At 52.4% G+C, this 16,587-nt stretch overlaps 1 protein-coding gene across 1 annotated transcript in view; it reads right to left on the minus strand.

The window, feature by feature from the left end:
* Positions 1–673: 673 nt before the first annotated feature.
* IL17REL (interleukin 17 receptor E like) overlaps positions 674–16,587 on the minus strand; it is a 37,561-nt gene continuing 21,647 nt past the window's right edge. The window contains exons 3-17 of the mRNA XM_023734633.1: positions 6,152–6,301; positions 5,808–5,917; positions 5,383–5,497; positions 4,783–4,827; positions 4,443–4,582; positions 4,285–4,356; positions 4,156–4,210; positions 3,730–3,893; positions 3,621–3,665; positions 3,199–3,256; positions 2,274–2,446; positions 1,984–2,064; positions 1,724–1,781; positions 1,233–1,280; positions 674–943 (exon numbers count right to left, since the gene is read on the minus strand). Coding sequence (XP_023590401.1) covers positions 1,255–1,280; positions 1,724–1,781; positions 1,984–2,064; positions 2,274–2,446; positions 3,199–3,256; positions 3,621–3,665; positions 3,730–3,893; positions 4,156–4,210; positions 4,285–4,356; positions 4,443–4,582; positions 4,783–4,827; positions 5,383–5,497; positions 5,808–5,917; positions 6,152–6,301 — 1,292 coding nt within the window. The 3' untranslated portion in view covers positions 674–943; positions 1,233–1,254. The remainder of the gene's footprint in view (positions 944–1,232; positions 1,281–1,723; positions 1,782–1,983; positions 2,065–2,273; positions 2,447–3,198; positions 3,257–3,620; positions 3,666–3,729; positions 3,894–4,155; positions 4,211–4,284; positions 4,357–4,442; positions 4,583–4,782; positions 4,828–5,382; positions 5,498–5,807; positions 5,918–6,151; positions 6,302–16,587) is intronic.

Below are 16,587 nucleotides of genomic sequence, written 5' to 3' on the forward strand. Positions count from 1 at the left end.
GGTCTCCGCCCCACTTTACCAGATACACTGCGCAGTGTTCCTCCCCCTCATTCAACCCCCAGGGACCATCTTTCCAGCTGACCCATCTCTGTCCTCAGGGGTAGAGGCAAGCTGGGTGCACAGGTGTTCCCCGAGCGTGGGTGCACAGGTATTTACTGGGCAAGGCGTACATGATGGCCCCACCCATAGTCCCCTGGTGCGCGGGCTCACCGTGGGCAACAGTCCCAGCTGAAGGGGGGACAGCCAGGGCAGAGGCCTGGAAGCAGGAATGCAGGCATGGATGGCAGTGCAGCTCACTTCACTCCTGGTTCAGGGGCCAAAACAGGAAGGGCTGGGGTTACATGTCCCTGGGGGAGTGTCCCTGGGGGTGTGTCCCTGGAGGTGTGTCTCTGGTTGCACAGTGGTCAGGTGGAGACAACACTTAGACTCTCAAAGGCGTGCAGGGGGCAGCTCTTTGGGTTCATGTGAGTTGGCAGCTCTCAGCTGGTGACCTCTGGCCAGGGACGCTGTGTGACACTGCAGAGACGAGGGTCCACTGTAGTCCTGGAGCTCAGGTAGCACATGGTGGCCCTCCATGACTGTGAAATGTATGAGTGTGTCACATCCTGCAGGTGGTCCCTGGGCATGTGACCCTGAGGCATGGGAAGTGGCTGACCCTTGATGGGTGGGCAGGGTGGGGAGGACTGGGGGCCCCGCATCTGCAGCGCCATTTGGTGTGGACCCTGGCCCAGCGTGAGGTGCTTGGGGTGGGAGCTGGAGGTTGTCCTTGGCCAGCCCCCATGAGCCTGGCCCTTCAGCTGTGGAAAGGGAGGTCACCCGACACTCCAGGGCCCTGGGAGTGCTCTGGGCAGCTGGCAGGCAAGAGGTCAGGCCCGAGTCCTCAGGGCCAGTGATGGTGGCTGTGTCCATGAGTTGTCCGAGAGGCCACGGGGGCACAGGGAGCCTTTGACCAGGGAGAGACAGGGCGGGTCAGGGCCAGCCACCTGGGGGAGGGGGCAGCCCACCCAGCCATTGGTCCTGCTCCCAGCCACTCAAGAAGGGCTGACCCGGAAGCCCCTGGCCCGGCCCCTGAGGCTCTGTGGATTGCTGGAAGGCACCTGTGCCCGACACCCTGGGTCAGGTGAGTCCCCTCCTCGTGCTCTGAGGGGCAGGGTGGGGTGGGGTGTCGAGAGGGACCGCCTTAGCTATCAGAGGCTGTGGGGCCCCAACGGAAGTGCGGGCCCAGCACCTACTTGTTCCTGATGAGATAGGGACTCAGGCTGCGGTCTCGTGGGTGACGGCTGGGGAGAGAGGCATGGCTTCGGCATTGGCACTTTGGCTTCAGAAGTCCCCAGGGTCACTGCCCAAATACCAGGCCTCCAGGGAAGAGCCACCCCCATGGCCTGCCATCTGCTGGAGGTGACCCTTGCCGCGGAGAGGGACCCAGGCTCAGCCAGGAAGCCCTGCTGTGGGAGGGCTGGTGGGGGATGCAGGCCTGCACATCCTTCTGGAACCACTGCCCCTGGGTCAGGGAGATGGACACGGGGAGGACCGGGCCGGGGAGGACTGAGCCCTCAGAAGGCCGGGGGTGGGGGCGGGCAGGGATGGTGGTGCAAGGGCCGGGGGTGGGGGCGGGCAGGCAGGCAGCTGAGCAGACCCCCAGGCCCCCTCCTCCTCCACTCCCCTCCCACAGCTGGGCCTGGGCCCGGCCCTGCACCCCACAGCCCCCCACCCTGGCACTCACCGCACTGGACGTGGCACAGCTGCTGGGGGACTGAGAAGTGCATGTCGGTCCTCCAGCCCTGCAGGCGCCAGGTGGTCCATCAACCCACCATCTCGCGCTCCCTGCGCTCAGTCCCAGCCCCATGTCCCCCGGGGCCGCCTGGAGGTGCTGCTGGCCGCAGGCACAGCTTTGGGGAGGGGGGGTCTCCCCTGTCTGCTGATGGCACTGGGGAAACCCAGGTCTGCTAGCAGAGAGGGGCAGGGCCAGGCAGCACCACCCACCTGGATACAGATGCCGGGGGCACAGGCCTCCTCCCGGGGAATGTCCACAAAGGCGGCAGCAGGCTCCGCTGAGGGGTCACCCTGGTTGGGGAGGGGGGGGTCAGGCAGAGCAGGCCACACTGCATCCGCATCCCAGGTGCACACATACGTGTTACATGTATGCGCTGTGCCCCCGTGGCAGCCCTCCCAGCGCCCATGAAGGCAGGACGGGAGGGGAGGGGGAAGGAGGCAGAGAGGACCACAGGCACAGTTATGGGGCCCCAGCCTCCCCAGAGTGGTGCACACCCCACCCGGCTCACTAAGGCTGCAGGGAGGGACGTGGTCTCCAGCGCCCGGTGGCAGGTGGGGCGTAGGGGCTTCCACTGGGGACACAGGCGCACCTGGAAGCGGGCGGGGCTGGGGGAGAAGAAAGTCGCCCGGAGGAAGCCCTGCGACGGTGCTGGCTGGACCGTCATCCTCCAGGCTGCCGGGCGGGTGGACGGATGAGGCCCCCACCGGGGGAGCACCCCACCCTGCCCCCCAGCAAGCCAGCACCCCATCCCGACTCCCCCACTGGCCCAGCCCATCCGCCCCCAACCACCGGTCTAGATCACGCTCCACCCCAACAGCACACTGCCCAGCCCACTAGGCCAGCACCCTGACCCCCACCCCGTTGGGAGAACTCCCAGCTGCGCCCCCCCCACTGACTCAGTCCCTCCCATGTCCCCGCCCACCAGTATGAGCACCCATCAGGGCAGGCACAGCCCTGGCTCAAGAACAGTCCCGACCAGTGGCTGACTACACCGTAAGGGATGCTATTTGCTGGTCTACACTGCATGGCTGAGCAGCATCTCCCTCCGTGTGAGCTACGGAAGTAGCCCCGCCCCCGCCCCCAGGTGAGCTATGGGAGCAGCCCCCCCCAAGGTGAGCTCTGGGAGCAGCCCCCCCCAAGGTGAGCTATGGGAGCAGCCCCCCCCAAGGTGAGCTATGGGAGCAGCCCTCCCCCACCCCCAGGTGAGCTATGGGAGCAGCCCCCCAACCCCGAGGTGAGCTATGGGAGCAGCCCCCCCACCCCAAGGTGAGCTATGGGAGCAGCCCCCCCAGGTGAGCTATGGGAGCAGCCCCCCCCAGGTGAGCTATGGGAGCAGCCCTCCCGCCCCCAGGTGAGCTATGGGAGCAGCCCTGCCCCCGCCCCCAAGTGAGCTATGGCAGTGGCACCCCCCCATGTGAGCTGACCTGGGAAGCGCCGCTGTGCAAAGGGACACCGCACCCAGAAGCCCCCGTGGGTGGAGAACTGCAGAGAGAGGGGCTCCCTGGGTGTGCCTGTGGTAGTCAGCCCCTCAGGGCCAGGCCCAGCTTGGAACCGTGTCCCTGGGGGGCCAGGGTAGCCATGGGCACACTGCAAGGTGGAGGCAGGGGTGCTGGGGCCAGCCTTCCCTCCCCAGGGCCCTCAGCTCTGCCCACTGTCAGTCCAGGAGGGAGTTTTAGCGGTAGCTGGGAGTTGGGGCCGGGGTGGTGGTCGGCTGGACCCCAGAGCTGGGCAAGGTGTGGGGGGGCAGCTGCAGACCCTTTGCCCCCTTCCCCTGCACTGCTCTTCCTATACCCCCCCCTTCCCGCTTGCACAGGCGATGGCAGGGCTGGCTGCCAGGCCCACTCACCTTCAGGCAGAGCTGGGGCTGTGTGTCCACCAGCGGGTACTGTACCTGCGGGGCACTCAGGTCAGGGCGCGGCCATCCCACCAGGCCCCGCCATCCAGGAGACACTCACCCTGCTGTGTGCCGGCCGGCCTGAGTGCTCCAGCTCGCTGCACGGGGTCCCGGGCTCCTGGAGCCAGCATAGGCTCACGCGCCCGCTCACAGGGCAGATGGGCACCCAGGTCAGCGCCTGGCTGCCCGGATGGTAGTGGATGGCGTCCCACAGCGCCTCAGTGTCTGCGGGGACCACCAGCACTGGTCATTGCCAATGGCTCAGGCAGCTGTCCCCACCACACTCATGGGGCTTGGTGACCACTGGGCCAGGTTCCCGGAATGGGATGGGGGCCGTTCTCCTGTGGGTCCCTGCTCCCCTCCCTCCCTCCCATTTTTCTCCCACCTCCTTCTCTGCCCTTGCCCAGCCCCTCGAGGCATTCTTCCCCAGGCCACCAGGGACAGAGAGCGGGTCAGAGGGAAGTCCTTGGGACCACAGGGCACATGCCATCTTCAAAGGGGCAGGTCTGAATCCGCACTGCGTCTGGGGTTGAAGACCAGCCCTACGGAGGAGCCACGGTCAGTGCGGAGCCCGCCCGCCCCGCCGGCCCCCACCCTGCTGGGCACCCTCGCTGACCTCGAGGCACAGACACGGCAGCTCTTGGCTGTAGGGCAAAGATACAGTCCGGGAGAGCCCATTCGGAGACACCTACAGTGAGGGAAGGGGCTCAGGGGCTCGGGGCCGGGCGGGTGGTGGGGCGTGGCGGAGGCGGAGGCGACGCCGGGGAAGCTCACCGTAACGGTGGGGCCGGCATCCTCACAGACGAGCCACCTGAGGCAGAGCCGCACGTAGTAGTCGGGGCTCCCCAGGGCTTCCGGCACCTGCACTAGGATGGCCTTGCGGCTGCGGTTCACCTGGTAGGTGAGCTTCTCGGCTGCAGGGGCGGCAAGTGGGGCCAAGCTGGGGCCAGAGAGAGCCCCGAGGTGGTGACCCCTGTGTGGCCCAGGCATTGGGAGTCACCCACCTGCAGACCCAGGGGCGAGGGCTGCAGAAGCCTGGACATGTGGGTGCCCCAGAGGCAGGAGGGTCTTCCAGGGGCAGGGGGCTTGTGGGCCCCCGAGGACAGAGACTCACCCGAGCAGTCAGGCATGTTCTTCGCCACGTCTTCGTCTTTGCAGTCTGCGAACGCCAGAGGCTGATGGGCCGGCCCCCTCCACCCCCAGGGAGGTGATGATCCGAATCAAGCCAAATGGGCGGCTTGGAGCTGGCCAGCATGTGGACCGCCCTGGTCCTCCCTCGTCCTCCCTGTCCCTCCCTGGTCCTCCCTCGTCCTCCCTGTCCCTCCCTGGTCCTCCCTCGTCCTCCCTGTCCCTCCCTGGTCCTCCCTCGTCCTCCCTGGCCCTCCCTGGTCCTCCCTCGTCCTCCCTGTCCCTCCCTGGTCCCTCCCTCGACCTCCCTGTCCCTCCCTGGTCCCTCCCTGGTCCTCCCTGGCCCTCCCTGGTCCCTCCCTGGTCGTCCCTGGTCCCTCCCTCGCCCCTTCCCTGGTCACTGCCTGGCCCCTTCCCTGGTCCCTCCTTGGTCCTCCCTGGTCCCTCCCTGGTCCCCTCCCTGGCCCTTCTGGGGCCACCCCATCTCCTCCCCCTGCCACACCCAGCCCTGGACAAGCCCCGCCCCAAGCCGGTCCCTAGAGGCCAGATGGCAGCTGAGCCCGGGCTGGCCTCATGGGGCTCCCACCTTCCACATGGTACTGCTGGTCCAGCTGCACCCCACAGAAGTTGGGGATGGTCCTCAAGGTGACATAGAGGTGCTGGGCCACGCTCACCTCGAAGCAGTCGAAGACCACCTGGAGCTGGGGCAGCTACAGGTGTCAGCTGGGCAGACCCGGCCAGCTGCCCATCCGCCCTCAGCCAGGCCTCAAGTGGCTGGAACCTTGGTTAGGGCTCCTTACATGGGTCTGGGGCCCAGGGAGGAGGGTGGCAGAGTCCTCATGTGGGCAGTGGCTCAGGTGGCCAGGATGGGGGTCGGGGGTAGGGTAGGATGGGGATGGGAGCAGCCAGGATTAGGGCAGGGCACAGCGGCTGCTGCAGGTGAGGGCTTGGTAACTGAACTGGCCGGGTGGGGAGGGCCCTCTAGGAGTTCCCACCCCAGCCTGGCCTCACCTGCTGCCCCACGTGAAGTGGGCGGGAGGCCCTGGGCACCCGCACTGCCTGACACTGAGCCGCCTGGGTGTCCAGGTTCATGGTGCAGATCTCCAGGCCCCGCAGGCCCTCTGGGGTGAAGGGAGGTGGGCAGGGCCTCGGTTAGGGCAGGGGGCAGCCCAGGGACCCCCATGATGGTGGTGCAGTCTCTGTGGTTAGCACCACCCTTCCCCCGGCCCCTCGTAGGTCATGGTGAGGACGAAACGGAGCCCCACACCACTGCTGGGCATCCTGGGTGTTATTATACTCAGCCCAGCCTCAGACCAGGCCCGGCTCCCTCCTGGCAGCCCAGGGGCCGCCCTTACCAAGCAACATGAGGGAGGCGTGCACGCGGAGGTGCAGGGCACAGCCTTCCCGAGGGTCACACTTCATGCCTGTGGAGAGCTCCAGGGACTCCAGGACAGACCGGGACATGGACATGGGGGGAGCCCTGCAGAAGCTGTTGAAAATGTTCCCTGGGGAGGGGAGTAGGAGGGTGAGTGCCACCGTGGTACCCAGAGGGCTGTGGGGGGGGGGGGCCCTGGGGGCTGCACTGGCTGGGAAGGGGTCCTGTGCTCACTGCCTCGCCCCAGTGCAGTTGGGGAACCAGCCCATGGTGAGAGGCAGACCCACCTCTGAGCCGTGCTCAGAAATGCCTGTTGGTCACCAGAAACGAGGCCAGGTCAGGAAGCAGGCTGCCCACAATTCTGGGTCAGCAGGGGGAAGCGGAACCCACCCCTGACTCACCGGCAAGCCCCATCGCTCCTGTTCAAAGCTGAGCAACAGAAAAGGCTCTTGTTGGGGCATCCTAGATATGACCTTGGATGCAGGCCCTGAGGTGACTGCACCCATGGGCCTGTCCACAGTAAGTGGCTGCATTCACACAGGTAGAACTGTCCCCAAGAGCCTTGCTCAGGGTGCAGGTGGCTGCAGCCAGACCTAACACCTGCACGGCAGCTTGACCTGACATAAGGCAAGGACAGAGCACGAGAGAGGAGAAAGAACTCTGGAGATCTCCAGTGAGTCCCTCTCAAATATTCAGCAGAGTAGAATATTGAATATACCATGGACTGCCAGAGAATGAACAAATCTGTCTTGGAAGAAGTGCAGCCAGAATGCTCCTTAGAAGCAAGGAGGCGAGACTTTGTCTCACGTACTTTGGACATGTTATCAGGAGGGACCAGTCCCTGGAGAAGGACATCATGCTTGGTAAAGTAGAAGGTCAGTGAAAAAGAGGAAGATCCTCAAGGAGATGGACTGACACTGTGGCTGCAACAAGGGGCTCAAGCATAACAACGATTGAGAGTATGGCGCAGGACCGGGCAGTGTTTCGTTCTGTTGTACACGGGGTCGCTGTGAGTCAGAACCGACTCGACAGCACCTAACAACAACATTACACAGTAGGAGCCCTGGCGGCAAAGTGGTTAAGAACGAAAGGTTGGCAGTTTGAATCCACCAGCCACTCCTTGGAAACCCGACGGGGCAGTTCTCCTCTGTCCTGTAGGGTCGCTATGAGTTGGAATTGACTCGGCGGCAACAGGTTTGGTTTTTTTTTTTGGTATTCTACAATAATCTGAACAGCATGGTATTGGCATCAAGACAGACAAATGGATGGAAGGGAATAAAGTCCTGAAATAGACCCACACTGTATCAACAGGTGATTTTCAACAGACGTGCAAAGGCAATTCAGTGAAAAAAAAGACAGTATTTTCAACAACTAGTTCGGGAACAATTGAATATGCATATGCAACAAAACAGAACTGTAATCCGTACCTTGCACTATACACACAATTTAACTCCAGTGAGTCTCGTAGAGCTGAATGTAAAACCTAAAACCTCTAGTAGAAAATTTTTGTGACCTTTGATTAGGCCTAGATTTCTTAGACATAACACTGAAATTATCATCCATAAAAGAAAATATTGATAAGTTGGGAGTTCATCAAAATTAAAAACTTCTGTCCTTTGAAAGATACCATGAAGAGAATGAAGAGATAAGTCACAGACCAGGAAAAAATATTTGCAAATCATCCATCTGATAACTAATATTCAGAATCTATAAAAAACTCTCTAAACTTCATAATAAGAAAACCAACAACCTGGTTTAAAAAAAAAAATGGGCAAAAGATTTGAACAGACACTTCACCATAGAAGATATAAATGGCAAATAAGCACATGAAGAAATGCTCAACAGCCTTAGTCAGTAGGGAAATGCAAACTAAAACCACAGTGAGATACCCCTAGTAAAAGGCTAGATTTTCTTGAAGAGACTGTTGGTAGAATTGTGAAAGTCAGATAATTCTGGTGAGGACTCAGAAGGAAGTGAGGAGAGCTATTACACTAGAGGCGGTGCAGACAGCAGAAGCAGCATCAGAGAAACGGCAGCAGCAGAACCAGGAGACCAGCGTGAGACAGTGCTGGAGCCGACCTACGCAGCAAGAGAGCTGAATGCCTTTGCACTGAAGGCTTCCTGGTGGAGTGCGGTGCCTCCAGGCACTTACCGGTGGAGCTAAAGAGCTTTGGAGCACTTGCCCAAGCAGGGCAGATGTGGGAGGCAAGGCCCGAGGGGCTGAGGGGCCAACGAACCAGGAAGCTGAAGCTGAAGAGACAAGGAGCACAGGAAGCAGAGCTGCCTCAGTCTCAAAGAGTAGGGCCACGACCTCTGGGGTTTCAAAGGGAGAGACCATGGCCTCTGGTGCTTCAAGGGGGAAGCCACAGCCTCCTAGGTTTCAAAGAGGCAGATCTTTACCAACTCCGTTCTGGAGTGTGGAGCTGCTGTTCACGAGTCCCAGTAGGATGGGGCCAGATCCACTGCCCAAAGCTGAAGGGGACCTCATACCACAAGAAAGTAGTGCCAGGAGCAGAGTGCATCCTTTGGACCTGAGATCCCTGTGCTGAGAAGCTCCTAGATCAGAGGAAGATTGATGACAAGGACCTTCTTCCAGAGCCTACAGAGATAGAAAACCTTGCCCTGGAGCTGGCACCCTGAATTTGGACTTCTAGACTACCAGACTGTGAGAGAATAAACTTCTGTTTGTTAGCCATCCACTTGTGGTATTTCTGTTATAGCAGCACTAGATGACTAAGACACTCCTGCATACCTGTTAAAAGAACCCATTGCCATTGAGTTGATTCCAACTCATAGTGATCCTACAGGACAGAGTAGAACTGCCCCATAGGGTTTCCAAGGAGCAGCTGGTAGATTCCAACTGTTGACCTTTTGGTGAGCAGCTGACGTCTTAACCACTGCGCCACCAGGACTCTGTGTACCTGTTGTTGTCGTTGTTGTTGTTAGGTGCCGTCAAGTCAGTTCCAAGTCATAGTGACCCCGTGTACAACAGAACAAAACACTGCCTGCTCTAGTGCCATCCTCATGATCATTGTTATACTTGAGCCCATTGCTGCGGCCACTGTGTCAATCCATCTTGTTGAGGGTCTTCCTCTTTTTCGCTAACCTTCCACTTTACCAAGCATGATGTCCTTCTCCAGGGACTGATCCCTCCTGATAACATGTCCCAAGTATGTGAGATGAAGTCTCGCCATTCTTGCTTCTAAGGAGCGTTCTGGCTGTACTTCTTCCAAGACAGATTTGTTTGTTATTTTGGCAGACCATGGTATACTCAGTATTCATATACCTAAAAAGATCATATTAAGTATCAACAAGGGTGTAGAACTGTAACCCACACGCTGCTGGTGGGAATGTGAAATGTGTAATCACTTTAGAAAAAAAAAATTGGCAATTTCTTTAAAAGCTAAATACACACCTGCCACATGAAACAGCCAATCCATCCCTTGATATTCACTGAGAGAAGTGAAAAAGACTTGTACACAAAGGCTTATAATAGGGTTATTTTTAATAGTGAAAAAATGGAAACAACCCAAAGGTCCACTGAGATGTGAGTGGATAAACACATCGTGGTATAGCCACACGATACAGCTGACTTTTGACACGGATGACAACATGTGTGAATCTCAGAATAACTAAGCTGAGTGAAAGAAGCCAGAGACAAAAGCTTACATACTTTAAGATTCCACCGAGTAAACCAGAGACACAAGGGAAGATCAGTCCCAAGGACTAGTGGACCACAACTACCACAGGGTCCACCTGACTGAGTCCAGCACAACCAGAAGGTGCCCGGCTACCACCACCGACTGCTCTGACAGGAATAACAATAGAGGGTCCCGGACAGAGCTGGAGAAAAATGAAAAACAAAATTCTAACTCACAAAAAAAGACCAGACTTACTGGTCTGACAGAGACTGGAGAAACCCCAAGAGTATGGCCCCTGGGCACTCTTATAGCCCGGTGATGAAGTCACTAATGAGGTTCACCCTTCAGCTAAAGATTAGACAGGCCCATAAAACAAAACCAGACTAAATGGGCACACCAGCCCAGGGGCAAGGACGAGAAGGCAGGAGGGGACAGGAAAGCTGATAAAGGGGAACCCAAGGTCCAGAAGGGAGCGTGTTAACATGTTGTGGGGTTGTCAACCATTGTCATAAAAGAATACGTGTACTAATAGTTTAATGAGAAACTAGTTTGCTCTGTAAACCTTCATCTAAAGTACCAAAAAAAAAAAAATCAATAAAAAAAAGAAAAAAGTAAGAAATTGATTACAAAGCAGCATAGCACTATTGAGCCAAATGTTTACATACATCGCTGTTGTGTTTCGGTGCGGTCTAGTCAAGTCTCAACTCATAGTGACCCCATGTGGCAGAGAGAACTGCCCCATCGGGTTTTCTAAGCTGTAATTTTTATGGGAGGTCTCTGGGTCTTTCCTCCTGCCCAGCTGCTGAGTGGGTTTGAGCTGTCAGCCTTTTGGTTACCAGCCAAGCACTTAGCCATTTTGCTTCACAAATACACATGTATTAGAGTAATTCTGCTCGTGTGTATCTTTCCCAAATAAATCTCCCATAGGACGGGAGGACATCATGTACAGGAAAGTGTGCTGCAGAGTCATGTGTTCGAGGTGGGGAGCTGGAGGCCATCCAGGGTCCATCCCTAAAAGTAGAGGGGTGAGCACATCATCCAGTACTGCAGAGCAGTTAGAAGTAACACACGTCGATGAACCCTAAAACTCAAGTCCCGAGGAAAAACCACAATTGATTGTACCATACCAATGACATGATTTTAAAAAATATGCACACAGAATTTGAGTGCCTGCTTTGCAAGAGTAAACAGAAACCAAGTGAGATACATCGGGCAGGGTGGTGGGAATGCGATGGGTGTGGAGATAAGATGCTATAAACAAAATTACAGGAGAGAAGTTGCGTGAGCCAATTTTAAGAATGCATTACGAACTTGGAACTTCTGGTTAGCAGCCAAACACTTAACCGCTGAGGTTAGATACGGATCAAAGTTCTTTTTTTTGGCATATGGAGAGCCAGTCATTCTAGCACTTTTTATTGAAAACTCTATTACTTCTCCAGTGACTTGCCTTTACGTCTCTGTTAATCAACGAGTGTATCCGCACGAGTGCATTCTGACCACTCTACTCTGTCCATTGGTTTGTCTGTCCACCTTGATGCCACCACCATACTCTCTTGATTATTGTAGCTTGAAGCCAGATAGAGTTAAGTCCTCTAACTTTGTTGTTACAAAAAGAAGAAAAAAAAAGTTTCCATTGATAGAAAATGCAAACCCATCTCCAGTGACAGAGCCAATCTGCGGTTGTCTGGGGGCGCAGGGAGCACCCTCCTCACCCCCGGCGTTTCCCTCCCCCGCAGTCATCCATAGAGCTCTATGTAGAGCATTCTTAAGAGAAAAAACTGCCTTAGAATTCCTGTCACCGATCACGGATCACGGGGTGACGCAGGACCGGACAGCATTTCGTTCTGTCGTGCATGGGGTCGCTGTGAGTCGGGGGCTGACTCAGTGACTGCTAACACCACCGCAGTGAGTGCAAAAGGCAAGTTTCCAATTGTAAAATCAGATGTATAATCAGAAGAACAGGTTTTTGTCCCGGAATAACAAAACAGAGAGGCGAGCATATAGAGGAAAGAGTGAGTGCAGTAAAACCTGCCAAATTATTTGTGGTACAAAATGGGGAAAACTTCATTGTAACTGTGCGGAAATAATTGTGACCCTAAGATTCATCATAATGACTTAGGGAGAAAGAATAATATAATAATAATAATATTTTCCCTTATTCAAACAGTTGATTTAGGAAATAATATTGGAGTTATTATTCCCTCTCCTTGAGCATAGAGAATGTGACCCAGCTGGAACTGGGGTCTCAAGGAATCACAAGGACACATCAACTGGGCCCTGAGGTATAAAGACAATAGCTGAGATACTCTTGAAAAATATCTTTTAGGGAAACTTTCACATAAAGCCAAACAAACAGAACACAGAAGACTTTCTACTCTTATCTTTTTCTATTAGCATTTAGTGAATAGAACTTTGCTGGACCAATGAAGACCCTCCTGACTCTCGTTACTGAAACCTACCAATGATTGTTAAGAAAGACAATTCAAAATGTAGGATCACAGTTTCCAGCTTAGCCAATCTGAAAAGGCTAAGCTTTCAATGGTTTTGCCCATTTGTAATGTTAATATATACTGATGATTCTGTAATATTCTTTGGACTCGGGCATACATGGCTGTGGCAGCATGCTTGTCCGTTTTCCCGCTTCTGCCCTTTTGACTATATGCCGAATAAAACTTCTTTTTTGCTTTACTAGACTTTGTGATGTGCTTCCCCCACAACACAGTTTAAAACTATCCACAGAGCTTTACCAAAGAAAGCCTAAACCAAAAGGCCGAACCAGTTGCCCTCGAGTGGACGTCGACTCCTGGCGACCCCGTGTGTCCAGAGTAGAACTGCTACGTAGGGTTTTCAAGGTATGACCTTTCAGAAGCAGATTGCCAGGCCTTTCTTCCAAGGCACCTCTGGGTGTGTCCGAGCTGCCAACCTTTCAGCTAGTAGCTGAGCCCCTCAGCGTTTGCACCACCAAGGCGCGTAAGAGAAAGCCTAACACGTACTTTTAAAAGGAGAAATGTGAACTCAGAAAGAAGAAGTGGGTTACAAAAAAAGAACAGTAAGCGAAGGAATTGGTAAACCATGGTTTTGAATTTAAAGTAGTATTGACAGAGGGGAGGAGGGTGAGAAAAGACTTGTGTGCTTAAAAATGAGCTGGGCGTTACATTCTTCATCATGCGGTAGACCAGGCTCTTTGGACCAGCTCACCTTCTGAAAACAACTAACAGTGCTGGGGAGAAAAAGTGTACAAAAAAGTCCTAAAAACTTCTAAGAGCTGGATAAAAACAAGGAATGGTCAGGGAAAACCCCAGAGAGAAGCAGTGGAAAGCACCGAATCAGGAAGCACCTTTGCCCTGACGGTGTTTTCCGGCCCAGCGGAACCTGGGGGATTGGGAGGGGCGCAGGCTGGGGAAATCACTGAGCCGCCAACACTGGAGACGGGTGAATCAGAAGAGATCCACCTCACCCCAGCCCCCAGGGCACCGAGAGCTGTTGTCCTGGTGTTAGCAGGGCAGGGACAGACAGCTTCCAGGGCAGCCCGAAACCTTGGCAGGCCCTCCAGCTGATTTGCAGCCCAGCTTTGCATCACCTGGAAGGTCAGAGACCTCAGTCAACTAATTTAGTCTGAAAGAGTTCCAGGCAGGTATTACTCCTAGATGCCTTTCAGAAACAAATGCAAATTTGTGGGGGGCGGGAAGCCCCTTCATCCCAGGCCTCCGGGAATTCCACATATAGCTCCGGGCTTTGAGCAGACACAGTTAAAGATAAACAAACATACCAGGAACTGAAGCACAAGAGCAGGAAGAGGCCAAAACAAGACGAAAAACAGCAGGCCATAGAAACAGCCCCACAAAGTCATAAAAGAAGTATCAGAAATGCTACAAACCACTCATGCTAACTACACGTAAAGAAATGAAAGGACAAGCTTGAAAACATGAGAAGTGGAAAAAAAAACCTATAAAGAGAGAACAAGCTTATTCGAAAGAAGCAAATGGAAACTCTAGAAACTGTTAAAAAAAACAATTAGACCTTAAAGAAACTGAAACATGGGGTTTATTCGAGCAGTCACCCTATATGCATGCAGGGAGATCATTTTGCCTCTGAACACAAGCAGGCTAGGTACAATTGTTAAAAATAAACCTTTGAGTTAGATCAAAACAATAACATTTCATTGTTTCATAATTTAGTAAACGATTTGCAAATTGTCGAGTGTGAGTCTCCCATGCATGAAGGAAAAATGAAAAAGAAGGGCTCCCAAGGATTGGGGGCTTCACAGAAGTTTTTATGCATTTTTTCCTGAGCGAATACAAGTTTCCACAGTGACTGAGTACTTAACAGTTACTAAGTCAACATGAAAAAGTAGCTGCTAAAATTCTGTCCCTTCACCCACCTACAGCCTTGAGATCTCTGGAAGTTTAAATTGAGGAAGCCCGGAGTCTTCTTCATTAAATTATGAGGTCATGGTTTTGTTATTGGTTACTCTTTTCTAGCAGGAAAAAGACAAATTTACAATGTTGCAAAGCAACTTCTGGCAGGAAATAAAGTCAGTGCTTTTGCAGTTTGGGTCAGGCTTTTAACAGTTAAATTTTGGTTTCGTGAGTAAGGAAAAAAACCTTAAAATCAAAATAAGATGACTGTTATTAATTTTTTTCTTCCACAAAACAAAGTCTACAATGTAGAAATTTTTGAAATGGTGTATCTTTTCACCAAAAAAAAAGGTCAAGAAGGGAGAGGGTTGACATGTTGTGGGGTTGTTAACCAATGTCATAAAACAATATGTGTACTGACTGTTTATTTAGAAACTATTTGTTTTGTAAACCTTCACCTAAAGTACAATAGAAAAGGAAAAACAAACAAAGTCTACAGTAACAAATTAAAAATGCAATACGTGATTGCTATGGATTGAATTGTGTCCCCCAAAAATGTGTGTCAAGTTTGGTAGGCCACGATTGCCAGTATTGTGTGGTTCCTCTCCATTTTGTGATCTGATGTGATTTTCCTATGTGATGTAAGTCCTAACCTCTATGATGTTAATGAGGCAGGACCAGAGGCAGTTATTTTAATGAGGCAGGACTCAATCTACAGGATTAGGTTGTATCTTGAGTCAATGTCTTTTGAGACATAAAAGAGAAGCGAGCAGAAAGGAGAGGGACTTCATTACCTCCAAGAAAGAAGCACTGGGAGCAGAGTGCGTCCTTTGGACCCTGGATCCCTGCGCTGAGAAGCTCCTAGACCAGGGAAGATTGATAACAAGGACCTTCTCCCACAGCCAATAGAGGAAAGCCTTCCCCTGGAGCTGGCACCCTGAATTCAGACTTCTAGCCTCCTAGACTGTGAGAGAATAATTTTCTGTTTGTTAAAGCCATCCACTTGTGGTATTTCTGTTATAGCAGCACTAGATAAGACAATGATTTTAAGAGCAGACTGGACATTGCTGAAGAGAGAATTAGTCAACTGGAAGATAGATCATAATGAATTATTCAGAATGCAGCAGAGAGACAAGAAGATGAAAAATACAGAAGAGAGATTAAGAAATGTGGAGAATGAAGTAAAATGCCAAAAATTTGTCAAGGAGAGTTCCAGAAGGAAAGGAGAGAGAGAAGGAAGAAGAGGCAATATTTGAAATGATGGCTAAACTTTCCAAGGCATACACAAGAAAGTCAAAGTATAGACCAGTCTCACATATGAAGATAGTTGGAAAATCCTAAATAAAATTTTAGCCAATAGGTTTGACAGTATATTAAAAACATGACTGAATAGGGTTTACTTCAGGACTGCAAGTGTGGTGCAACATTAGAAACTCTCTCAGTGAAATTCACCTCATTAAAAGATTAAAGGAGAAAAATTATATGATTCTCTTCATAGATGCAGAAAAATGTCATCAATCTCAACACCTATTCAAGAAAATGTAATAAAATAAGGAAACTAGTCACAGTATCGTTCAACTTCTGTTTCCAGAGTGTGTATCAGTGATTTGAAGAAGATCCAAATAAATGGAGAGGCATACCATGTTTGTCGTTGGAAGACTCAGCTCTGTTTAAGATGTCTTTTCTGTCCCAAATGGGTCAATAAATTGAATGCAACTCCAATCAAAATGCCTACTGAATTTTTCAGGAAATTTGTCAAATGTAATAGGAAATTTGTATTGAAGAGTAAACGAGTACAAAATGCTAATATCCCTTTTAAACCTTTCTATTGTCAAAAATAAAATGTAGATACAGAAAATCAGAAAAAGAAAAAAGAAATATATAGCTTAGTGAATTATTACAAAGCAAATACACTTGATCCACCACCAGATCGCTCTTCCTCGTGCCCTGTCCCAGTCACAGCTCCTTCCCTCACTCCAAAGTGACTGCTACTCTGACTTTTACAGTGCTTACTCTTTATGGTTTTATCACTCAAATGTACCCCTACAAACACTATAGTTGAGTCTTGCTCTTTTTTTTAAAATAGGACAAACAGAGATGCTTCATTTTTTTATTATTATTTATAAAGTTATGAAATTTTTTTTTTTACCGTACTTTAGATGAAGGTTTTCAGAGCAAACTAGTTTCTCATTAAATAAGTAATACACATAATGTTTTGTGACATTGGTTGCCAAGCCCACTACATGTCAACACTTTCCCCTTCTTGACCTTGGCTTCCCTATTACCAGCTTTCCTGTTCCCTCCTGCCTTCTCATCCTTGCCCCTGGGCTGGTGTGCCCCTTTAGTCTCGTTTTGTTTTATAGGCCTGTCTAATCTTTGGCTGAAGGGTGAACCTCAGGAGTGACTTCAGTACTGAG

Source organism: Trichechus manatus, unplaced genomic scaffold, assembly GCF_000243295.1.
Source record: "Trichechus manatus latirostris isolate Lorelei unplaced genomic scaffold, TriManLat1.0 scaffold00069, whole genome shotgun sequence".
In the NCBI taxonomy this organism is placed as follows: Eukaryota; Metazoa; Chordata; class Mammalia; order Sirenia; family Trichechidae; genus Trichechus; species Trichechus manatus.